Below are 26,076 nucleotides of genomic sequence, written 5' to 3'. Positions count from 1 at the left end.
ACTTTTTAGTTATTGGCGGACACACATCTTTGTCTGTATGTGGTGCTGACAATCAAACCCAGGCCACACGCACGCCAGGCGAGTGGGCTACCACTTGAGCCACATCCCCAGCCCAAACCTACTTATTTCTTGCTGTATTTTTGTCATGTTCTTCAATTCTTTGTGCATGGAGATATGAACCCAGAGAAATCAGAGAAAGAGGTCATGGAAATACCATGACTTTTTTTTCCAAAGACTGGGTATGAAGAAGGGCAGTCCTGGGAATTAAGGCTTGTACCTGTGGGCTCTGATGCTATGTCTAGGAAGGTAGTGCTAAGTGAAATAAAAAGACTCCTGGCTGGTATCCATTGCTTCCTTGCTAATGTGAGTTTCCCACATATCTGGTGTCAGATATTTTTGTTGTGATTGTGGTATGAAAGCAGAAAAAAGACAAACCATTTGAGTTTTGCTACAGATGCACAAATTCACCATGTTAATAGGATAAAGGAGAAAAGTCCAGGTAATATCCAGTGATCTATTAAAAAAAAATCACAGAATGCAGTAGTGAAATTTTTTTAGGAAATATGAAAAATATCTAATTATGATAAACTGAATGCTTCCCTTCTAAGATAAGAATTGGATAAATTGTGTCCTATCTTATCCTGTTACTAAAAGTCCTTGCTAGTGCGCTAAGGTAAGGAAATCAAATGAAACTGGAAATTAAATGTCTTTGCATATATCGTATGTGTAGAAAATCCCAAACAAACTGGAACTAATATATTATATCAAAATTGCAAAGTCTAGAGTTTATATACAAAAATCGGTTATTTTCCTCTCAATCACTCATACATTGTTGGCATTTGAACTTAAAATCCTATTACAGGAGTCCTTCTGTCACAGGAAAGCAAGGAGTTGAAACTCCAAAACTTGGCTCTTGTGTTCTGATGAAAAAATTTAAAGTCAAGACACCAAAAGTCATGCAAGAGAACTTTATTAGAAGTAAAAACAGGGCTGGGGGATGTGGCTCAATCGGTAGTGCGCTCGCCTGGCATGCGTGCGGCCTGGGTTCGATCCTCAGCACCACATACAAACAAAGATGTTGTGTCCGCCGAAAACTAAAAAATAAATATTAAAAAAAACCCAAAGAGACAACTCTATATTTACCAGGAAAACTGGGGATCACCTTCTGTATTCTGCCAAGCAGGTATTCAACTCCTCCTTCACATCAGGTAGTGGAGTTTTTACACTTAGTTGGTCCTCTCTGGAACTGTCATGGTGGCCATCCTATTTAGGAGGGCTTCATTTACAAGTCAATCCCATGTTAATGGGAATGGGGTCAATAGCTGGTCAGAATTTAACTTATGTTCCTGGGTTAATAAAGGAATCTTCCGGGCTGGGGATGTGGCTCAATCGGTAGCGCTCTTGCCTGGCATGCGTGCGGCCCGGGTTCAATCCTCAGCACCACATACCAACAAAGATGTTGTGTCCGCCGAGAACTAGAAAATAAATATTAAAATTTCTCTCTCTCTCTCTCTCTCTCTCTCTCTCTCTCCTCTCTCACTCTCTCTTAAAAAAAAATAAAATAAAAAAATAAAGGAATCTTCCTTCCCAATTGACATCTATAGCTATGATTCCTTCACATCAACCTCAGTGGACTCTTGTTAATAGTCCCATTAATCCTTTTTAATATTTTAAAGGCTTTAATGTGTTTTGGTTTCCATATCAAACGTATTGTTATATCCTTTTAATATTTCAGTACTTTGGAATATCATTTTTATAGACTGAATTTTTAAATGGAGTGAAGAATTGTTTTATAAATAGTATATTAGCTTCCCTTGAATATTTAAGTTTTTGAGTTTTTTGTTTTTTTTTTTTTAATCTTAAAAATACTAACACAGACATGTCCGAGAACACACATGTCCCTGTGGCTCCACTGCCAAAGATGGGACAACTTGATCAAAAAGTGAATAGTGTATTGTGCCGTGAAAGCACATAACTATCATCCCTGTGACTCAGGAGGCTGAGACAAGAAGATCACAGGTTCAAGGTCAGCCCTAGAAACTTAGCAAGGCCTAAGCAACTTAGTGAGGCCCTATCTCTAAATAAAAATTAAAATAAGGGCCGGGAATGTAATCAGTGCTAAAGTGTCCTTGGGTTAAATCTCCAGAAAAGGAAAGAAATAGTAACTGCAAATGAGTGCAACAGTTTGAACATAGAACCCCAAAAGTTAATGTTAAAAGCACTTATAACCAAGCTTCCAAGCTAATAACTCTGGCAAGAATGTTCACATTAGCAAGTGACCACTTGGAATCCTCAATGTGATAACTGATTCTAGTGGGGCCAGCCTAGAGCTGAAATCATCAAGGATATATGGAGTTTCATGAGGAAGTTTACAAGAGGAATCAGGCTTTCCTCTCAAGTAACTGATCAATCTTTTTTTTTTAAAATCAGGGATTGAACCCAGCAACAAACCACATCCCCCATCTACTATCTACATGTGTGTGTATATGTATATGTGTGTGTATATATACACACACACATACAGAGAGAGAGAGAGATTTTAAATTTAGAGAGAGGGGAGAGGGTCAGGGTCTCTCTGAATTGCTTAGTCTCACTAAATTGCTGAGGCTGGTTTTGAACTCATGATCCTCCTGCCTCAACCTCTGGAGCCACAGGTATGTGCCACCATGTCTGGCTTTTTGATCAATCTTAGTATCACTAAGAGTGACAGTTACTATATGCCAAGGGTGTACCACAGTCACTTTGAAGTACATGGCACCACATAGGAAATGTTTTTCCTAAAACAACTGACCTGAAAGCTCATCAAAGCTCCGGAGGGAGCCAGTTAACTGACAGGACAAGTGACCCACATTATTCAACATATGGGAATTATTTAAAATACATGAAAGGAAGAGGGATGCTACACAACTGTGTATGTTCAGTGCAGCAACAAAGGCAAGGAGTACAGCTTTTGTGTAATGAATAAAACTATTTTGGAGACATTTAAAAATGCTACGAATTTGGGGCTGGGATTGTGGCTCAATGGCAAAGTCTTGCCTCACCTGTGTGAGGCACTGGGTTCAATCCTCAGCACCACATAAGAAAAATAAATGAACAAAATTAAGTTGTTGTGTCTATCTACAACTAAAAATATTTTTTAAATAAAAAATAAAAATTCTGAGTATTTGATAACAAGGAATAATTAAGTTTTTTAGAAGCAAAAAGTAATGTAAGGACGTGTCCATTTTTAAAGAGAATATTATTGAAGCATATGATATCTGGGGCTCAGCTCATTATTAACATTTTTAAATTGTAGTCTGTAATCCCATCTGTCCCAAAGGCTGAAGCAGGAGGATCATGAATTCAAAGCCAGCCTCAGCATCAGGAGGCACTAAGCAACTCAGTGAGATCCTGTCTCTAAAGAAAATACAAAATAGGAGTGGTCAAGTGCCCCTTAGTTCAATCCCCAGTACCCATCTTCACCCCCTACCCCCATCTTCCACCCCTCAAAAAAAGAAAGAGAGCTGTGCTCATCAGGCACAGAGGATGAATCCCAAAGTCATGGCTCCAGTGGCCCATCTCCACAAGCTATACCCTGCTTGTCTACCCAGTTCATTCATTAGAGTGGATTAATGAAGTGATTAAATTAAAGTTTTGGTAATCTGATCATTTTACCTTAAAGTTTTCTTGGTCTCAGACATAAATTTTGGGGGACACTTAATATCTAAATCTTAACACCCAACAAGAACAATTCAGAGGTGGAAAAGTTTATTTTGGGCTTAACAATTTCAGAGGTTCAGTTCATAAATGACAGAATACAATGCCCTGGGCCTGAAGTGAGGCAAAACATCATAGCAGAAATGCATGAGAGGGGAAAACTGCTCAGCATGCATCAGCCAGAAAGCAGTAAGATAGTGCACAAGAAGCCAGAAATAACAAATAATCCATGCTCACAGTGACCGACTTCTTCCAGCCATTCCCACATATCTACAGTTACCATTCATTTCATTCAAATTATTAATCCATCAAATGGATCAATCCATTGATGAGGTTATATCTGTCATCACATAAAAGTCACATCCCTAAACATTGCTGCATTGGGTGTCATCATAAAGATTAGATTTGGAGACATTAAAAACAAATTTAAATATGAAATCCATTCATTCTAAATACCATGTTATCAAAGGTCCTCTATGGAGTTGTGGCATTTATGATTAGTCTTCAATCATATTTCCATGACATGTATTCTTTCATTATTAATTCACAGCAATAGCATTGTCAATATACAGAAAGAATTCACTGAAGAAATTCCAGGGGTCCTACCTTAGCATATAGTCTGTATATATTCATAAAAAGCACAGTGTTGTTTAGGGCTTGGGACATAGCTCAGTTGGTACAGTGCTTGCTTGGCATGCACAAAGCCTTGAGTTCAATCCTCAGCACCACCAAAAAAAAAAAAAAAAATTGCACAGTGTTGGATGGTCACAGAGAAAGAAAATTTGAAGGCAAATGCCATGGTACATGCCTATAAACCCAGTAATTTGGGAGGCTGAGGCAGAAGTATGGCAAATTTGAAGTCAGTCTTAGCCATTAAAAGAGTCCATGCCTCTGCGGGGCATGGTGGCACCTGCCTGTAATTCCTACGGCTTGAGAGGCTGAGGCAAGAGGATTGGGAATTCAAAGCCAGCTTTAGCAACAGGAAGATGCTAAGGAGATGCTAACTCAGTGAGACCCTGTCTCTAAATAAGATATAAAATAGGGTTGGGGATGGGCCTCAGTAGTTGAGTATCCCTGAGTTCAATACCTAGTACCCTGCCCCCCAAAAAAGGATCTATGCCTGGAAACAAACAAAAAACTGTGTGTCTGTGTGTGTGTCTGTCTATGTGTATGTGTGTGTAGCATGAAAGGAATGGGAATATAGTTCAGTGGTGGAGTACTTGCCTAACATGTGAGATTCAGAGTTCAATCCCCAGTAACACACATACATACACACACACAAACAAAAGCAAGAAAGTAAGTTGAAAAAGATTTTAAAAGTCCTTAAATGAGAAAGTTGATGTGTGAGAAAGTTGATGTGTGGTAAGTTCTGTGTGTCAAAATAGAAATTATGAAATAAAAAATGCAAAGAGGTAAAATCAAATGAATGATCCATCAGCCCCCCCTTAGTGCTTACAACTCTTTAATTTCTACACCATCAGAAATAAAAACTACTAAAAAGACCTAACCTAATGCATGTAACTTATTCACCCTTATTAGATATGGAAAATGACAAGTATAGCCTGGGAAGAGGGAGTGAAGAAGGCGACAACACATTGATAACACTGATCCATTCCCAATGCATTCTTTCCCAGTGACAAGACAAGCCCTGGGTAGGTGATATCATCAAGCCTGGAATGACAGGCTCTGAAAAGAGGCCAAAGCACTGGTTCTTTCCAAAACAAATCCTTCCCCAGACCCTCCCTCTGGCTCATAAGGACAAATTCCAGATACTGACTGCTGATCCCACTAAAAACAGATCCCAAATTCATGAGTGCCCAAACTGACTGGCTCATTAACTAAGCCTCTTCTCAGTGTAACCCATTGAAGCACGAACTCCCCCTTTGGCCAGTGGCTCATTTTCCATAAGGAAAGTGGGTCCATCAGATATGTGATTTTGTCACTGAATAAAAAGTTATGTTTATTTGTGAGTTTGCACTCAGGTTGATCTTGTTGGGCTAATGACCCTACACCAACATTTTCTCATTTACTCTTTTGAGGTAAAACAATCTCCTTGCCATTTTTCCCTTCAATTAAGACCAACTACCCGGGGCTGGGGATGTGGCTCAAGCGGTAGCGCACTGGCCTGGCATGCGCGCGGCCCGGGTTCGATCCTCAGCACCACATACCAACAAAGATGTTGTGTCTGCCGAGAACTAAAAAGTAAATATTAAAAATTCTCTCTCTCTCTCTCTCTCCTCACTCTCTCTTAAAAAAAAAAAAAAAAAAAAAAAAACCAACTACCCAAGATTTTCCTTTTATTTATCCCTGCTACTGCCCAATCATTTATTTGCGCAAGCAAAAGGAAAAAGTATAGTGTGGTTTATGATACAGGCTTTTAAAAATATAATATTTTATTTTGATTTTGATCTTTACATCTCTGCAGAAAGGAAAGCGGACTCCTTGCCAAGTCCTGTTGAGAATATAATTAAGTATAATAAATTAAAAAATTACAAGTTTCATAGGTGTTAAATCTCAAAGTATAAAAAAGGGAGTTTACAGCAATATTATAGGATAAAAAATAAAATCTGTAGAAATTTTATCATAACTTTTTTAGCTAATCCAATTCTTGAAGTTTTATTTTCCCTTAAAAAGTAATACCTAGGGCATGGGAATATAGCTCAGTTGGTAGAGTGCTTGCCTTGCATGCACAGGCCCTGGGTTTAATCCCCAGTACCACAAATAATAATAATAATGCCCAGAAATCCATTACACTTTAAAGTATAAGAACAGCTTTAGCAGGGAATTTCTTTTTATTTTTATACCAAATTATCCGTGCTTTAGTAGGGAGTTTCTCTCTGAGCACTGTTCTCAAACCTTTCTTAAAGGAAATGTCAAGTTTGTGGTAATAGTGAATTTCTTTAAGACTGAGATTTCTGCTTCTTGGAATCTTTTTTTACTGTGCTTTTTCCTGAAAGTTTTTTTTTTCCTAGCATAGTTTTGGTTAAGTTCATTATTTGCACCATTACAAAAACATAATGATTTCCATTATGCTAAAGTTTTAAATATCTCAATACCGGACTGGAGCTAGTCACAGTGGTACAGACTTGCAATATCAGCAAATCAAGAGACTTAGGTAAAAGGCTAGAAAGATCAAGGCTAGCCTCTTTTTTTTTTTATAAATATATATTTTTTTAATTTTTTTAATATTTATTTTTTAGTTCTCGGCAGACACAACATCTTTGTTGGTATGTGGTGCTGAGGATCGAACCCGGGCTGCACGCATGCCAGGTGAGCGCACTACCGCTTGAGCCACATCCCCAGCCCAAGGCTAGCCTCTCTGAGCAACTTAGGGAGAGCCTTAGAAACCTAGAGAAACTCTGTCTCAAAAAGTTTTTAAAAAGAAGTAGGGATGCAACTGGGTGGTAAAATGCCTCAGGTTTAATACAAACAACATCCATCTCCTACAGACACATACACATGCCAAAAAACTGGAACCACAGAATAGTGAAGAAAGATATTTTATGGTACAAAATAAGAACATGCAGAGTGGGATTGGAAATAATACTTAAATACCTGAAGTTCTATGAAATTGATTCAACAGCTCTGAAGACAAGTGGTCCAGTATTGCAGCTTACCACTGATTTCGTCCTGGGTTCTTGTCTCATAATTTTGAAAAATAAAATTCTCAATGGAACAGGAAAGTGAGAGGAGTAGAGTTTATTTAAGTGAGAAAAACAGTGTTCTTGCTGGGCAAGAGGGGAATTGATAACAGGTTGCCTTTTAAGTATACTTAAATCTAGTTATATAATTACTGATCAATATCTATGCTAATCAGGTGTTAGAAAGGTATCAAGGCTATTGGTAAATACTTATGTTAATCAGATATTGGAAATGTACCAAGCCTATGGATCAATAGCTCAGCTAATTGTACATTAGAAAAGTGCCAAGGCTGTTGGTCAAAATGTATGCTAAGGAGGTACTGGAAAAGTGTTAGAAGATATTGGTTTGACCTGCAACATTCTTTTTTTTTTTTAAGGGATGCCATTTTTTTTAAGATGTTGATGGACTTTTATTGTATTCATTTATTTATATGTGGAGCTGAGAATTGAACCCAAGGCCTCACATATGCCAGGCAAATGCTCTACCATTAAGCCACAATTCCAGCCCTTGATCTGCAACATCCTAACTGGTTATCCCTCAAGTCTGTACTTTCACTCAGGTCTGTTCTGCCTCCCTTTTCTTAAAGCTCCAAGACAAATGAGTTGCCTGGAATGTTTGTCATGTTTCTACATATTAATTTCATGGAGTTGCCTGTTCATTTAGAGAAGACTCTTTGGGAGTTAGGGTTGGCCTTAACTATTTGCCTGCTTTTCTGTCTATCCTAACTTATTCACTACCTCCTCTAGTGTATAATTTTACCGCAGAGTAAACATTAAGACAAACCTTTGTCTTCTTTTCTTTCCCAACTAACCCTACTATTACATGGATTAACAAATAATCCTAGTTGCTTGGAACTATTTCTTCAATACCTGAAAACAGAAACTGCTAAAAAAAACCAAATAAATAAAAAAGTTAAGCTATTTCAATAAATAGAAAAGTACATAAATCACATTTACCGTGATCTATATGAAAAGGAAATGAATCAGACCAGTTATTCACCTCACTAATTACAGGTTCAATAAAATGAAATCACAAAACTGAGTTTGAAGAGCATTTAAAAAGAATAAAGCTTAGTGTTTCTCACGACAGCAGTTCTGATTATCACAAAAATTGACAAAGAGTTACTGGCATTTTAATAGTTAAGAGACAGATGTATCATGCTGCAAGCAGTGTACCCAATCGAATATGGTCCAGCAAGAAGCAATGGGGACTGGAAAACAAACTACTCATACATGTAGATATTGAAGATAAGTAAGTAGCTACTATCAGATGGAGTGCTGCTCTCTGATGGAAAAGCTGATCTAAAGAATTAAAGCAGCAATCTTTATATATGTCTCATTATTAAGTTAAATACTATGTAAGCATTATTTGTTTTATTTAGAAAGTTACAGGGCTAGAAACATGTATGCAGCTCTTCTGCAGTTGCAATCTACAGCTGCAATGTGTAATGTTAAGACCTTTATGTAGCTCATGAAAGTCCATTGTTTAAAGTTACTGTTAAGCAGAACAGTTCAGGAGCAGCAGAGCTAGTAAAACACTGTGATTCTCTAGCAAGAGAGTTCCTCTGTTGGTAGGAACTATGTACCTGAGATCAAGATTGAAGCTGATAAGATTCTTTTGCAGAGCACTCTCAGGGAGGGCACTACCACAGCATCTAGGCATCCTGCACATTTGCACAGGAACATTTTTATACACCAGGCATGCCACAGCCATGAGGTCATCAGAGACCCCAGTCTTGGACATTGCTCTCCACAATATCAGATGTCCCATAATGCAGAAATCATTTATATGGGTGAAAATCCTTTTCTCAAGCTCTAAACCTAGACATGTGTGTTATATAAAAACACAAAGTATTTCTTAATAGTTTCTATACACAGGGAGCTTTCCAGGCATACAAGTACTGTATAATGCAAGGTAAACCTGGATAGTTTTCCCTACTTTGGAAAATTATACCACTAATCGAAATACTATCCATACACCTGTGTGGTGGATATATCCTATTTTGAAGCTGAATGGATAAGTGCAATTCTGTGGCCTCTATGGTAATTATTTACATATTAAAACATTATTATAAATCATTTAGCCATTTTTTAGGTTTTCGAGGGGGAAATGTGCATCAGTGAATTTAACTTATGTTAATATTTTACTATCAGAATGGTAAAGAAAAATGTTAATAAAACTATTAGCTAATCTAGCTAGCACATTTTAAGCAAACTAGAAAAGCAACTTCAGGAAATTCATGTTTCAGTCATATTTGACTCTTTTAATTTCAAAACTGGAAAAACAGACGTCAAAAATGTTTGGAGGTATTTACAATGCAGCACCGGATCCTTCAAAGAATGATGCCAAACCTTATGATGCATTAATCATTATAAAGAATGATGCATTCAAAGCTCTTAATTTCTCTATAGTTAGGAGAAGGGTTGTAAGAACCACATACATTCTGATGATCACTTAAAGCCTGGGACCTACAGGTCAATACATTTTCTTCTAGATCAGTAGGACAAGAGTATTTATAGGTGTGAGCCACGCGAAGCCATGCCTTCCACTCCAGAAGCCCATTTCTTGTATTTCCACCCATCCCAGTTGCCTGGGGTCTTTCCGAAACGAGTTTGACAAACGTGTCTCAGTTCCATAAGCAAGCTGAAATAGTAGAGATTCTGGTGCACTATCGGGCTGTCAAGGTCTAAGGGCTGGTGGACTTTAGGGATGGTGCTGTACACCTTGGCAACCAGCCAGAATAAGTTGGGCAATTTACAAGGCATCTTAAAGTAGGTGGCCTAAGGACCCGCTGAGGTCACCAGGAAAATACGCCTACACCGGCGTCACTCACGTTAATATAATTTCATTGTTTCTTCACTGTAGGAGGCGGTGGCCTCGCTTGCTAGCAGCGCTCAAGCGCCGCTAGGAAACACTCGAGATCTCGGGTTCCCAGCTAAGCCGGGACAACTTAAATCACTCAAGCCGGGAAGCTTCGGCTGCTAGCACGTACTGCAAACTCCCAGTTTTCACCCACCAGATCACCATCCACCTTCTGCAGTATTCCTACCCATCTCTTTTGCGTCTCCAGCTAGAAGATTCAAGCCTTTGTTACTACCCCGCGAAATGGACACTGCGCCAGACACCTGTGGTCATTTGACCCTAAGCCCTTTCGGCTTCAGGGTTTTTTTCCACTAGCTCCGACTTCGGTGAAGTTTCCAAAAGGAAGAAGATAGTACGCAGAAATTTTAAAAAAACTTCCGATTGGCGAAAGTGAACTTGACAAAAAAGCGTTTAGGGGGAAAAAAAAAAAGCAGGAAACGAGGGGTTGCGGGGGGGAGCCGGGAGGAAAGTGGCACGTTGCCACTATGCTTAAAACCACCAATCTGGAGAAAGGCTGAAGTTTCACTAGTTCCCCGAATTTCGAGCATTGGGAGGAGGCGGGGGGAGGGCGAGGGGGGGGGGAGAAGATCTCGCGATCTCTGTGCTGCGGACGAGAGTAAAAAGAAGATACCGCGAGGTTATGACTAAACGAACGCAAGCTAGCGAAGCAGAAGTAACGGTAGCAATAAAGGGGTTGGTGGTGTGCGGAACGAGGTGCACGCACGTCCTGCGTGCTGACGTAAAGCCATCAGAGTAGGTATATTACGGGTGTCGCGAAGCTGTGTACTTCAGAGCTATAGTTCCCTGTGAGAAGTTCAATAGGAGGATATAATTACGTCTGCTGTGGGAGATCAGAGTTCTCGATTTTCTTCAGGGATGAGTCATGTGGCGGTGGAAAATACGCTTGGGCTGGACCAGCAGGTGAGCTGAAATGACTTAATGAGGCTGCTTTTTTTAGACTTACTACTTTTGGTTTAATTTGGCTTACAGCGTAGTACTGACGACTTTTTATTTTTTCCCGGGTTTTAGTTTTTCGGGGTGGTGGGAACGAGAGAAGAAGCGATTTAAAACATGGGTAAGGACTGTAACGGTAATGTTGATGGTGACTGGTACTGGCCTGAGGTATTGTACCCGGTCGCGTGTAATGGCGGCTTGTGTCGATGCAAGCGCGAGACCTCAGAAACGCGCAGGTGCGAGTTTTGACTAGTTGGTGATAGTGTTGTTGCGCAGAACGCGGCCTTTTTTTGTCCTGAAAGGTTTAGCTTTCACTGGGTGGACTGATTTGGACGATTCTGTGTCGTTGGTACGTAAGCGGAAAAAGAACTAAGGCCTGCCACAGAATGTAGTGGCGGGAAGAGGGGGGCCTTCGCTCGTGAAATGGCGATGGCCTTTGTGTAGGGTAGCACAGTTGGGCGGTTCTTTTGACCTTTTGTAGGCTTGATTGGTGGGGTAAGGTAAAATCTGTAACAAAAGTTTAAAGAATTGGGTATCTGGTGTTTAATAATTATTCTCCGGTGGTCCCCATCTAGTTGCCTTAAATAATGACGAGGCCTCATTTCCGGAGTGGAAAGTTTTGTGACGCACAAGAGCCGGAAGGGAATAGTAGGAGGGGAAGGAGGAATGGCCGCCTCGTGCTTCTCTTGATCAGTGCCTGGGAATAATGGAGGTTGGACGCCAGCGGGTAGACATCTGGGATGTTAGGGAATCGGCCGGCACCTTGTACACTGATACTTAAATTCAGTATATGGATGACAAGTTATTTGAGAGCAGTGTTTTTAAATGTATTATGTGTTCTTAGGTTAAGGGTCGGCCTGAGGGAAGAACATCTGGTCACTATAATCAACTATCTGCGTGGCAGTTTTGTTAAAATTGTATGTCTGAGGAGGACCTTGAAATAGGTTACTAGCCAGAGCTTACACTTTTTAAAGTAGAATAGCTATTCTTTTGAGGTGTTGGTGGTGGCGCGGAAGAATGTTCTTTTTCCTGTAGTTTTGTTCGGAGCGGCCCTTAAGTTATTTGGACAGTTTAAAGTTTTGTCTCCCGATTCAGTCACTGCTGATTGATTTTTAAGTTGTAATGATTGTAATGTGAGGGAATTGATCTCATCTTTGGGGGGGGGTGTTTGTTTTTGGTTTTTGTTATTTTGTCTTTTGGGAGGGGTGGAGGAATGGTACCGGGGATTTAACTCCGGGCACTCGACCGGCCCGATTTTGAATATTATTTAGAGATAGGATATGGTTATGTTGCTCATTGCCTCACGAACGCTGAGGCTGGATTCGAATTCAAGATCCTCCTGCCTGAGCCTCCTGAGCCATTGAGATTACAGGTGTGCGCTACCATGCTGGGCTGGTGTGTGTGGTGTGTGATGAAACCGAGGCCTTTTTTGCGTGGGAGACAAGCACTCTACGGACTGAGCTATATCCCCAGCCCCAAGGGAGCATAAATCTTGATTAACGATTTCCAGAGTCTCTAGAATAAACCGATTTGGGAATTTTCTAATGTTTAAGTGCAATTTCTTGGTGATGCACGTAACTTTTCGAATGTAGGTTGAACTCAGGCACTCAACCTCTGAGCCACATCCCCAGTCCTATTTTGGTATTTTATTCTGAGTCAGGGTCTCACCGAGTTGCTCAGTGCTTCGCTGTTCTTGAGACTGGCTTTGAACTCGTGATCTTCCTGCCTTAGCCTCCCTGTTGCTGGGATTACAAGCGTGTGCCACTCCGCGGCTTGAACTTTTAATACAGCACTTACACACGTGCTATAGGAAATGACCTGTGCAAATAGGTGCCGTTGTAATTTCTTTGTATGTGGATTATTTTGTATATATAGTTTTCTCTTCGAACCAGTTTTGAATAAGGCATTATGAATTCATTAAAGGCAAATAAGCTTTATTCTGCTTTGAAATTTGTCAGTGTAAAGAGAAGCTGAAATTACACAGGGCCTAACGTTTTTTTAAAAGCATGTGTCAGGGATTTTTGTTTGTTGGGGTGTTTTTTTTGTTTTGTTTTTTGTTATTGTTTGTTTGCTTTTGGCTCTGGGGATTGAACTCAGGGATACTTGACCACTGAGCCACATCCCCAGCCCCATTTTGTATTTTAGAGACAGTGTCTCCCCCATTGCTGAGGCTGGCTTTGAACTTGCCATCCTCCTGCCTCAACCTCCCTTGTCGCTGGGATTACAGGTGTGCGCCCACCACGGCTAAGAATGTAAAGTTTTAAATAACTGCAGTCACCACCTTGTTGTTGGTTGGTTTATTTTTCGTGCTTAGGCATTCCAAATTAAAAGTAATTCCTTTCCTGTGTGAAGAAAATTCGGAATCCTCAAATTGTCCTAATGTGGACTCCCCCCACCCCCCTTAAAATAATACCATGTAGAAAGCTGGTGCCTGCCTGTAATCCCAGTAGCTCTGGATGCTGAGGCAGTAGGATGGCAAATTCAAAGCTACCCTCAGAGGCTGGGGTCACAGCTCAGTTGGTAGAGTGCTTGCCTCCCATAAACAAGGCCCTGGGTTCAATCCCCAGTACCACAAAACAAAGCAAGCCAGCCTCAGCAGTAGCGAGGCACTAAACAACTCTGTGAGATACCTTGTCTTTGAATAAAATATGAAATAGGGCTGGGAATGTGGCTCAGAGGTTGAGTGCCCCTGAGTTCAAAATCCTATACCAAAAAAATAACAATATCAAGTAGAAATACCCGGTTTGATTCCTCAAAAAGAATAAAAATAAATTATAATTGCTGAGAAATTAAGTTAATATTCTGATGGATTAAGTGCTTTTTCAATTGAAAATAGACATTTTTGTTTTAGATGAAGCCACTTGCCATCATTAAACTTTGTAGATTTCAGAATGTTCTTCAAACCTTAGGAGGCAGACTTACATAGTAAATAGTGTGGGATCAGAACTGAAATGTAGGACTTCTGGTTTGCAATTGTGACAATGATTGATTTTTTTTAATCTTAATTTTCGGTATGTAAATGTGTGAGACAGAAACACTTCTCTTTCAGTTTGCTGGTTTAGACCTGAACTCCTCTGATAATCAGGGTGGAGGAGGAAGTACAGCGAGCAGTAGCAGTAAGTAAATTTTTTAAAATATAGTATTTATGTCAGAAATTTCTGTTAACCAATTTCAAATTTAATTTTATACTTTAAAATTTTATTGTATTAAATGTGAATTATTATGGCACATCTGAATGACAAAGAGTGATTCTTTCAGGCTTAAAACAGTTAAGTATTACTATTCATGGAATACACATCTTTTAGAAAATTTATGTCCCATCAATTATAAAGAGGGTAGAGTATGTTCATCCTCTCCTGAATTGTAATAAACCAATTACAGAAGTTGTATACTTATAAGCTGTTCGCTGCAACCTAAATTTACCACAGTGAAACCCAAAATGTAGCGATAAAACTAAGTTCTGATCTTTGGGGGTCACATTAAATTCAACAACATTCCTTTAAAAATAGTGGGAGGTTTTTTTGTTTAATCATTTGCTTGCTTACCCATCAACTAGTCTGTTGACTTATTTTAGAAATTTTAAAATTAAAATATGTAATTTTATCAAATCATTTTTTTCCCTAGTTTTATGTATGATTTGTGATTATGTATGGTGTTCATATGTCCAGGTAAAACTTTAAGCACCATTTGAGTAATTGATATTTCCATAAAAAGTTATATCTTGGAGATTATAAAGGGCTTTCAATAGTAGTTTTCTCTTTTTTTTAGAAGGGCGCTATATACCTCCTCATTTAAGAAACAGAGAAGCATCTAAAGGTATGTGATTATGAAATTTTATAGATCTTTTGCTCTTAGAAGATACCCAGAACATAGAAGAAAACAAAATTACTTAAGAAATTTCTTTTTTTGTACTTGTTAGATCAGTCCTGTATTCAGAAACTAGAACTTCCTATCTTTGGAAATGTCCCTTGATTTTTATTTTCTTTTGACAGACTTTGAGAAAGACTCTATGGACAGTTTTCATCACTCTATTATTTATCTGTTTGTAAACATAATAACAGTATTTGGAATGTGTAATTTTAGGACCCATCCTAGTAGCTAATAGTTGGAGCATTATAATTTGGCCACACTCAGGTTAGATATTTGCCAGTTCTTAGCTCTTTGCCTGAACAATTTCTTTTTGAAAGATTTTTTTTAAATGTCTTAAAAACTTGTATTATGAACTTTGTCCTATAGACAGATATATACAAAAAAATATTGTGGGAGTGATAGTCTTGAGTAGCAAATAATCAAAAGGGGTGATCTGAAATTGGAGGGAATGCAAAATATTAAAGTTAAATGAAAGAAGATTGTGATAGAAGGTCAGGGGTAGAATACTGAGAGGTTAGAGAAGACAATTAACCTGTGGCTGGGTTTCCTTTCTATTGCATTATACATGTCTTTATATTAATCAGAAGATTACTTAGCTAATGATATTTGCTTTATTTTCACAATGACTGCAGAATTTTTTTTATTATGGTATTCTTTATTGTTTAGGATTTATCTGGCTGCAATTGCATCCCAGGAACATTAAGTACTTTAAAAGGAGTGGCAGTATTTTAGAACTTATAGTAAAAGAAACCATAAATATTTCTTTGAAACTATAAAATGCCTGATTAAGCTTTCAACTATTTGAGCTTTTTGTTTGTTTGTTTGTTTTGCCATGAGTTTGTTTTATTATCTGTCTCCATGGAAATTAGTCAGCAATAAGGTTGATTTGTGTTTTATTTCCAAGTGTACCTGCTTCTCATCAACTTTATAGAGGTGATACAATATTGTTGGACTCTTAGAATTTGACAGTTCATGAATATAGCCTGGTAACCATTATACCACCTACTATTTCTGTTAAATTGAAATAGCCATGTTATGCCTCAGTATGAAATTAACTTTTGAAAAACTTCAATTGGATTAAGAAATGTTAGTAGGGTGCTTTTGTTTTTAGGGTGTTATAGAGACTTAGAAAATGAGTTATAAGTTTTCTAATGTAGTATTCCTTGGTGGAAAAATTGGATTTGCTCTTGATGTTAAACTATCCTTTGCCTGCAGTTAAATTTTATAATTCGGTGTACATTTTTTTAACCGAACTACTTACGCATTTATAAGGGCCACCTAACAATCTAATGGAGCAGAGCTGATCATATTGAAATTCCTCATTTGATCTGTTTTTTTCGATGTTACTAAATGAAGCCAGATTGTTTTTTACATTGATGTTAACTTTTCCAGGTTCTTTCAGTGAACGTGTCCCTTTTATTTTTCTTGACATGTTGTATGGTTGCCCACATAGCGATTTGATTACAAAGTACTTGGAATTATCAAGTTCATTTTTCACCATTACACACACACACACACACACAAAAAAAAAATGGGCGATATTCTCTTTACTGTTACATCAAACAGATTATTTATGGTTGGTTATATATCTAAAGCTTTTTTCCAGGTAACTGTTCCTGAGCTAACATTTGGTTAGCTGGAACTGTCCCAAAATATGAATTATAGATACTGTGTATTATATTTAAAACAGCATTAGTTCAGCATTTCTGGCTTTTTTTATCTAGTTAGCTTTAGCCTGTCCCCTGTGAGCTTAAAAGATTTAATGGAGGTATTTGAAGTCACGTGGGGATGGGGGGGGGGGCACCCTGTAGAGATACAACTCACTTTACCACTGAGCCATATCTCTAACCCTTTTTTAAATTTTGAGAGAGGGACTTGCTAATGTTTCTTAGTGTCCTTCCTAAATGTTGCTGAGGCTGACTTTGAAATTGTGCCTACACCTATGAGCCACCACACCAAAACCTGTAAGATCAGTATTCTTTGGTGGGGCGGGTAGGATGTAACAGGATTGAACTCAAACATGGAGCCCCAACCCCAGCCCTGAAATCACTCTTAATAGATAAACCTAGTTTTAAAATAAATTTTAAAGCTTGCCAAAGTCTTAAAAAATAATTGATTAAATTCATATGTTTTAGGTGCATAAAATTTACACTTTTTAATGCAAACTGAAATGTTTGTAGTGATGCTATAATAAAGTATAATAACAGCACTAGTGTAATAGTAGTGTTAAATGTGAGTTGTTAGTCTCTTAGAAGTTACATTTACTTAGAACATTATTTAACCATGAAATTACTTCGGTTAATATAACAATTTCTGGAGGACAAGAGAATTTAAGATGGTAAAAATTGTGGGACCCCTGACCTTTGATCCCACAAGGATCAGAGAAAGGAAGGCTGAGTCCATGGAGAGCTATATATTTGGGAAAATGGAAATCATAAAATATTGTTATTTTCTAATATTAGTATTTTTCTTGAAGGATACTATGATAAGGACAGTTCAGGGTGGAGTTGTAGTAAAGATAAGGATGCATACAGCAGTTTTGGGTCTCGTGATTCAAGAGGAAAGCCAAGTTATTTCAATGATCGTGGAAGTGGATCAAGAGGAAGGTAAATTTTTTTTTTTCCTTTTACTAATGTAAACATAAAGTAGTTACCCAGGAATCTTAATTTGATTCATTTTTCAAAGAACCTAATAGTTGTATTTAGTCCTATGTGAAGTCTTATTTCAGCAGTGAATTTCACAAAACTATTAATTTTTTTCAAGTGAAGATATAGTTTCATATTAGCACTGGTTAGCTAGAGGGCTTTATTGTACAAAAGATGACCTGAGTTGTAAGTTTTGACATACCTAAGGGAACTTATATTCAATAATTTAATTACTAGTACAAATACTTTTCTTGAGTGATAAATGACGTACTTTGTGCTCATAATGTTCAGATTTGATGACCGAGGACGGAGTGACTATGATGGTATGGGCAGTCGTGGTGACAGAACTGGGTTTGGCAAATTTGAGCGAAGTGGACATAGTCGTTGGTGTGATAAATCAGATGAAGATAATTGGTCAAAACCACTTCCACCAAGTGAACGCTTAGAACAGTAAGTTTTTGAAATGTATGCTCATTATCATGAAACTCATTACATGCTGTAACATTTATGTGATAACAATTTGATTTTAGGGAACTCTTCTCTGGAGGTAACACTGGGATTAACTTTGAGAAATATGATGACATACCAGTAGAGGCAACAGGCAATAACTGCCCTCCACATATTGAAAGTGTAAGTGTTTTTGTTTGAATTTGTGATGGTTACCACTCTGAGTAAATCCTAATGTAGATGTGTAAAGCATATGAAAAGCATAAATGGTGGCTTTCTTAAATTAGTATATTTTAAAATGTAGTAGGTATAGTGTTGCTGGTTGTATTTGATTGACTTCGTTTAATTTCTTTAACAGTTCAGTGATATTGAAATGGGAGAAATTATCATGGGGAACATTGAGCTTACCCGTTACACTCGACCTACTCCAGTGCAAAAACATGCTATTCCTATTATCAAAGAAAAAAGAGACTTAATGGCTTGTGCTCAAACAGGTAAGCTTACTTGATTAAAGCTTTAATGTCTAAGTTGGACTTGATCTTTTATGGGAAGTGTTTTATATGAAGAAGCCCAAGTCCTTTGTTTAGTATGATCTTGAGATAAGTGAAGATTGATAAGATATATCTTTTTGTCTTACACTTCTGAGATTGTAAGATGAAACTACTTTTTTTTAATCAGGCCATCTTTTTTTGCCTATAGCAAATTGTTAGTAGTGCTACAGCAGAGAATTTTTTTTTTTGTAGTGGCAGAAAGATAAAAGTGTAAATAGGAAATGTTAAGTCATAAACTGGTAAACTAAAAAAATGTAAATACAGCTATAATATTAACAATTAATAAGCCAGTGTTTTCTTAACAGGATCTGGAAAAACTGCAGCATTTCTTCTACCCATCTTAAGTCAGATATATACAGATGGTCCAGGAGAGGCCTTGAAGGCTGTGAAGGTAGTCTTTTCTATAAAATAACAAATTTATGCTTAAAAAAGATTTTGTAAATAGTTGTGGAACTCTCTAAACAAAAAACGTTTTTAGGTGTCATTAAAATTACAGGGAATTTTACTCTAATGAAGTAGAGCTAAAATTTGGGGACTTAAAGTTGAAAACCGTACTACTTTCTTAGGAAAATGGAAGATATGGGCGTCGCAAACAATACCCAATTTCCTTGGTGTTAGCCCCAACAAGAGAATTGGCTGTACAGATCTACGAGGAAGCCAGAAAAGTGAGTATGCATTTTAGTTAATTATTGCCTTTTTCATCAATTCTAATGATATTTTTATGACTAATAAATTTTTTGCTTATAGTTTTCATACAGGTCTAGAGTTCGTCCTTGTGTAGTTTATGGTGGTGCTGATATTGGTCAGCAGATTCGGGACTTAGAACGTGGGTGCCATTTGTTAGTAGCCACTCCAGGACGTCTAGTGGATATGATGGAAAGAGGAAAAATTGGATTAGACTTCTGCAAGTATGTTAACTTTTATAAATTGGGGTAGTCTGTTATGATAGACAAAAAATAACTAAGGTTTAAAATTAGAGCTTTAATTAATTAATCCACACATTTGGATTAAACCCAGAAATGTTCTATTACTGAACCTATATATCTAGTCCTTTTATTTCTCAATTTGAAATAGAATCTTGCTAAGTTGCTGTGAGGTTTGCCTGAAACCTACCTGGGTACATTCAGATGTGTGCCCTCATCCCTGGCTGTTGGCATAGTTAATTTTAAACACAACATTTACTCAATGTCTTTTCAGCAGAGACAAAAAAATTATTTTTCACATCAACTGAATTATTTTCATTAATAGGTATTTAGTGTTGGATGAAGCTGATAGGATGCTAGATATGGGATTCGAACCTCAAATACGTCGTATAGTTGAACAAGACACTATGCCACCAAAGGGTGTTCGCCACACTATGATGTTTAGTGCTACTTTTCCTAAGGAGATACAGGTACTGTTTGAAGCTGCATTTATTTTTCATAATAGAACATTAGCATTTCTGGATTTTGTAATTTGTTTAGAATGGATTTTTTTTTTACTTTTTCAGATGCTTGCCCGTGACTTCTTGGATGAATATATCTTCCTGGCTGTAGGCAGAGTAGGCTCTACTTCTGAGAACATCACACAGAAAGTGGTTTGGGTAGAAGAGGCAGACAAACGGTCATTTCTACTTGATCTCTTAAATGCAACAGGTGAAATTATGAATCCTAGCATCAGCTAGATAAAAGGAGAGTCTCTTTGGCTCTTCTGATAGTACTTGCACCTCTTTTTAAGTAAATACAAGAATTAAACTATTTAATATTTGGCATAAGCATTGATGTCCAGCCTATTAGTAAACAGAACCTTCCTATTTTTCAGGCAAGGATTCACTGACTTTAGTGTTTGTGGAGACCAAAAAGGGTGCAGATTCACTGGAGGATTTCTTATACCACGAAGGATATGCATGTACCAGTATTCATGGAGACCGATCTCAGAGAGATAGAGAAGAGGCCCTTCATCAGTTTCGCTCAGGGAAAAGCCCTATTCTAGTAGCTACAGCTGTGCGTATACTTCGTTTTCTAGTTTATAGTTTGAATGCTGCTTTCTTTTGAGGGGAGACCACTCTACCACAAGCCCAGCCTTATTGTGCATTTTGTTTAAAGACAGGGCCTCATTTTGAGTTGCATAATCCCTTGTTTTTGCTACGGCTGGCTTTCCCTCAGCCTTCCTAGCTGCTGGGATAACAGGCCTATGCTACCTTGTCAGCTGCTTTCTTTTAATGAATATTATTTTTCAGGTGGCAGCAAGAGGTCTAGATATTTCAAATGTGAAACATGTAATCAATTTTGATTTGCCGAGTGATATTGAAGAATATGTACACCGCATTGGCCGTACAGGACGTGTTGGAAACCTTGGTAAGGTGTTCATTTGAATTTTTTTTCTTTTTTATGTAACTTTAATTTTCTACAGAAAGTTAATTTATAAGACATAGTCTTCAGGTACTTATTTTAAATTCTTTAGGCCTTGCCACCTCATTCTTTAATGAAAGAAATGTAAATATTACAAAGGATTTGTTGGATCTTCTTGTGGAAGCTAAACAAGAAGTGCCATCTTGGTTGGAGAATATGGCTTATGAACACCATTACAAAGGTAGCAGTCGTGGACGCTCAAAGAGGTACACATTATTTGGGATCTTTATTCCTTGTTTGAAGGCCAAAGGATTGAGTTAATTGATCCATTCTGTTTTAGTTATTAGGCTGTGGGACATAATGCGTTAAGATGTTAATCTTAAACTTAATAAATAATTCAACCACCAGAATATTTTGAACAGTTATAAAAGCTAATATGACGCTATGTCAGCTCTTCGGTGCTTAGGCTTTTGGAAATACCTATCAAAGAATAATCATCACACATAGTAGGGCTTCATTTTAAAAATCAAATTGAAAACAGGAGTTGGTATTTGAACTGAATTTCATCCTCATAGTCCACCACATGTTATTTTTTTCTTACAACAGTAGATTCAGTGGAGGATTTGGTGCCAGAGACTACCGACAAAGTTGTGGATCCAGCAATTCTGGTTTTAGTAGTAATCGCGCAAGCAGCAGCTGCAGTGGTGGAGGTGGTCATGGCAGTAACAGAGGATTTGGTGGAGGTAACTAAATTTTTGGGTGGGGGGGGTCTTTTTCCCCCCCTAGTCACCTTTTTAAAGCATAATTTATTAGGGAAATTGTAATTTCCAAAGAATTAAATCCAACATTTAGATTTTCTTCAAAGTATTTGAGGCAAAAGGGAAAGGTACTAACAGTGGATGACTTAATTTCTCTCTTTAAACATTTCTTGATAGGTGGCTATGGTGGCTTCTACAATAGTGATGGATATGGAGGAAATTATAACTCCCAGGGGGTTGACTGGTGGGGCAACTGAATCTGCTTTGCAGCAAAGTCACCCTTTCATACAAGCTAATATGGAAACCACATGTAACTTAGCCAGACTATATCGTGTAGCTTCAAGAACTTTGCAGTACATTACCAGCTGTGATTCTCCTGAAAATTCCAAGGGAACTCAAAGTCACAAGAAGAAAGGAACAACCAGCAGCTCTATTCAGAAGTTGGTTTGAAGATCTAGTTGCTATAGTTTGGATTAACTCCCCTCCTGCTTAGTCCCTCCCCAAACTGCATTTATAATTTTATGACCGAGGATCATTTGTTTGTTAATGTACTGTGACTTTAACTTTAGACACCTTATTATTTTGATGTCCTGTTGGCTCAATAATGCTCAAGATATCAATTCTTTTGACAAATAAATTTACTGAACTTGGGCTACAATCAAACCTTGGCACACAGGTGTGATACAACTTAACAGGAATCATCAGTTCATGCATACATGTAATGATAAAGAAAAAAATTACATAGTAGTAGCCTGTTATGATATTTCCATCTTTGCAGACTGGGGGGAGAAACATGAAAACATAGTTTCTAATGTGGCAAACTGTACTAAGTTAAAGTTCTGACTTGCTCACTCTATCCTGGATAGGCACTTGGAACCTTAAACTCTTTTAAGAAGCCATTCCAGGCATTATCAGGTGTGTTGTATGAGTACACCCAAATGTTTTTGAAAGCACTCTTGAAAGTTAACATTTAATACACAATTCCTTATTTAATGTTTAGACAGTTATTAATTTTAAGTTAGGCATCTGTGGGCATATGATTACAGGAAAAGTTTAAAGGTTTGTTTGGAGGGTTCATTTAATTATATTCCTTAATGCCTGCCATAAATAAAATTGAGATGGTAGAATGGCTGACCATATCAATGACCAATCCTCATTACAAGCCTTGTTGGATTCTGGTCTTTATTAACGCATGCTAGTGTTGATGTTTTTTGGTCAAGGGTGTGTGAACAGAAAGGATTATGCAGCAGGCTTTATTTTAATACAGATTCATATTTCTATTAAGCTGCATTGAAAGGTTAAAATGGCTTACACTTGTAGACTTTGTAAATTGTAGAATAACAAACTGAAATCCTTGAGATCTCACAGGTTGGAAATATGTACTAAACTGCACAAGGTGTTAGTTCTTTATAGTGCAGTTTAAGTTATTTTTTAGTTGCGTAGGTTTCCATTATATTTCTATAATCTCTTTATGCTAAATTTGGCCAAAGATGTTGTCCACTTATAAAAATGCCTCCCCACCTAGAATTTTGTGGCCAGAATCGAGAGTGACCTTTAAGAAAAGTATATCTTGAAAGTGGCATAAGAAGTTGGTAAAAATTTCTTAAAGTGCAATAGATTTTCAAGTGTATTGTGCCTTGTTCTAAAACTACTGTAGTTGGTGCACTTGACAGTATTAAGGACATTTGTTACGGTGCTATTTCAATTAATATAGGTTTAGACTCTTGTACATTTTGCCCATAACTTTTTACAAAGTACTTATTTTATTGCACATTCAGAGAATTTTATATATATGTCTTCTGTGCGAGTCCTTAAACTTCCAATCTTATTTTGTCTCTTGGAGATTGTTGAAAGCAGCTTGTCAAGAACTAGATTCTAAAATTTTATTTGGGACCATAGAATGATAGATGAGAAGAAAACTATTTGCACACGACAGACTTTAGATAACTTTTTGCTGCTAGTTTGTGTAATATTTATTGAACATTTTGACAAATATTTATTTTTGTAAGCCTAAAAGAGATTCTTTGAAAGTTTAAAGAAACTTGACCAAAAGACAATACAAAAACACTGGCAATTGAATGTTGAATGTCACCATGTGTGAAATAATAATATATTTCGGGGTAGTGTGAGCTTTTCATGTTAAGTCTTATTAAACTTGAGTCAAATTAACCAGATCTGGCATTTGCAGTGTAGCTATAATTTTCTGACAAAATTGGCAATGTGAGATGAAAATATGCCAAGGTTTTGATACTTGTCTTAAAAGATATTAATGAAAACACTTTTAAACACTGATTCTCAAAACATTCTCTTGAGTTTTGTTTAGTTTTGTTTGTATTGGTTTTAAGTGATTGTCTGGCATATTTGCAATCTTCAAACATGTGGTTATCTTTGTGTATTGCCATAATCAGTGACTCTTAGGTTCAGTTTTGTCAGCCAGCATATTTTCAGTAAATAAGAATAGATTTAACTTGCTGAATGTAAATATTGAACTTCAAGTCACTGTAAATTTAGTAACTGCTTACTGTATTAGTTCTAGATGCTAGCACTGCATGTGCTGTGTTATTCTGATTTTACCAAAATAAAAAATTGAACACAATCTTTTGGCTTTCAGTTGTGGCTTAATGTAAGGTAAAAGAGAACTCCCCGGAAAAAATGGAAAAATCATTTCGTAGTTAGAGTTTTTTGTGAGACTTTATGAAGTTACTTGTATTCCTTAACTATTTCAAGAATGTATGAAGTTTGTTTAAGCTTAGAGTATAGAGAAACAAGATTTTTGTTAAAAATTATGAAAATCTGAAAGGTCTATATATGGCGTATGTCGTGATTTTTCTCTGTTATAAATATTTTGATATAAAGAATGGCTGAGCTAAGAATGAATTGATCGGGGAAAAATGATATTTTCTTAATTACAAAAAGAACCAAGAATTGAAGAGATCAGTAGTTGAGATGGATGATAGACAGTTAATTTTTGTTTTTGTAATTTATTGCCACGTGTGGCTAGAGGCAGACACTGTCAATTGGTAAACATTAAATAGACAACAATTAACATCTTATTTAGATACAAAATATTTTAGCTGAATTCAGTGTCCTTTTTTGTCTACTATGAGTTATCCCATATGTTATTTACACACACTTTTTTTTTTTGGTTGTATGACCTTTATTTTATTCATTTTTTTGTATGTGTTGCTGAGCCCAGTGCCTCACATTTGCAAGGCAAACACTCTATCACTGAGCCACAATCCAGCCCTATGAGTTACTTTGATTTATTGGAGATATGCATTTTCTGTTAACATTGTAAAGTAGAATAAGAGTTTATATGTTCTACATTTTTTGAATAGATCCTTGAAAATTTTCCAGAATATTCTGTTTTTATATACTTGTCAGTTTATGTGGTTTCCTTTTTGCCCCTTGTTCTTAGAATTACTTGGTTTATTGCACATTTTCATAATCAGCTAGTTGTTTATTTTAAATTCTATTTCCCTGAAAACCTAGTGATTAACAACTCAGCCTGGAGTTTGCCTTTATTAAGAGCATACTGAAATACTGGTAGTCTGTGGGAAGTGGATTATTGAATTAATGAAATATTGATATTTCTTCAAACTAGACTATCCACTCTTGATGTTTGAGTATTGGTAAATAACAGGTAGAACTCTTAATATTTTGCAGATTTAACAGCTGTCTGGTCAATGAAAATGCTCTCTCTATATTACATTATTCTTGCTATGTGGTTTGCTGCTACATCATTGCATCTGTTGGAATAGGGCAGAACAAGTTTTTTGCTTACATCTAGCTTCTGCCTGTAGGGGTCATCCATAATCATACAATTGATTCTGATTATATAAAATTTAAAAGATGAAAATGATATAGATATTGGGATGATGGTTAGTTACCTTGAAGATAGAAATGAGAAAGCAGCTTTTCTGGTATAATGTTATAGGTATAGTCAGATTTCATAAATTTGTTTACCTTATAATTTATTGATGGGTACGGTTAGGATGTGTTGAGAGCCACAGCCAAAGGGGCCCCAGAAAACTTCCAGCTGCCAGCAAACTCCCAGCTGCCGGCTGATGATTGGCTCACAGTGGCCCCAGCAACATCTAGCTGATTGGCTCCTCTGCGGTGATGTTCATTGGGCTGTTTCCCTGCCCTTCAGACTGCCAGCTGATGATTGGCTCACAGCGGCCCCAGCAACATCTAGCTGATTGGCTCCTCTGTGGTGGTGTTCATTGGGCTGTTTCCCTGCCCTTCAGACTATGGAACTGCTCATTGGGGGACTTCTTTGGGTCCGCCCACGCGACCCAGCCAATCGGCCTCAAGAGCA

General features: G+C 37.3%; 1 protein-coding gene across 2 annotated transcripts; it reads left to right on the top strand.

Annotated features, from left to right (window-relative positions):
* The first annotated feature begins 10,888 nt into the window (after positions 1 to 10,888).
* LOC144251030 (ATP-dependent RNA helicase DDX3X-like) lies at positions 10,889 to 24,343 on the top strand. 2 transcript variants are annotated; one of them, XM_077794156.1, is made up of 17 exons: positions 10,889 to 11,121; positions 14,204 to 14,270; positions 14,923 to 14,970; positions 17,501 to 17,630; positions 17,961 to 18,119; positions 18,200 to 18,299; positions 18,475 to 18,610; positions 18,973 to 19,058; positions 19,234 to 19,332; positions 19,415 to 19,575; positions 19,916 to 20,060; positions 20,157 to 20,301; positions 20,468 to 20,649; positions 20,886 to 21,003; positions 21,110 to 21,263; positions 21,607 to 21,740; positions 21,933 to 24,343. In XM_077794156.1, exons 1-17 carry the CDS (start codon positions 11,077 to 11,079, stop codon positions 22,010 to 22,012), a joined length of 1,989 nt encoding a protein of 662 aa, XP_077650282.1. In that variant the 5' UTR covers positions 10,889 to 11,076; the 3' UTR covers positions 22,013 to 24,343. The 2 variants fall into 2 exon arrangements, with proteins under 2 accessions (XP_077650282.1, XP_077650281.1); XM_077794155.1 differs by having other exon boundaries at positions 10,890 to 11,121; positions 21,604 to 21,740.
* The last annotated feature ends 1,733 nt before the right edge of the window (positions 24,344 to 26,076 follow it).

The sequence above is a fragment of the Urocitellus parryii genome, chromosome Y, assembly GCF_045843805.1.
Source record: "Urocitellus parryii isolate mUroPar1 chromosome Y, mUroPar1.hap1, whole genome shotgun sequence".
In the NCBI taxonomy this organism is placed as follows: Eukaryota; Metazoa; Chordata; class Mammalia; order Rodentia; family Sciuridae; genus Urocitellus; species Urocitellus parryii.
Note: the sequence above shows the minus strand (reverse complement) of the source record. Positions and strands in the feature narration are given on the sequence as shown.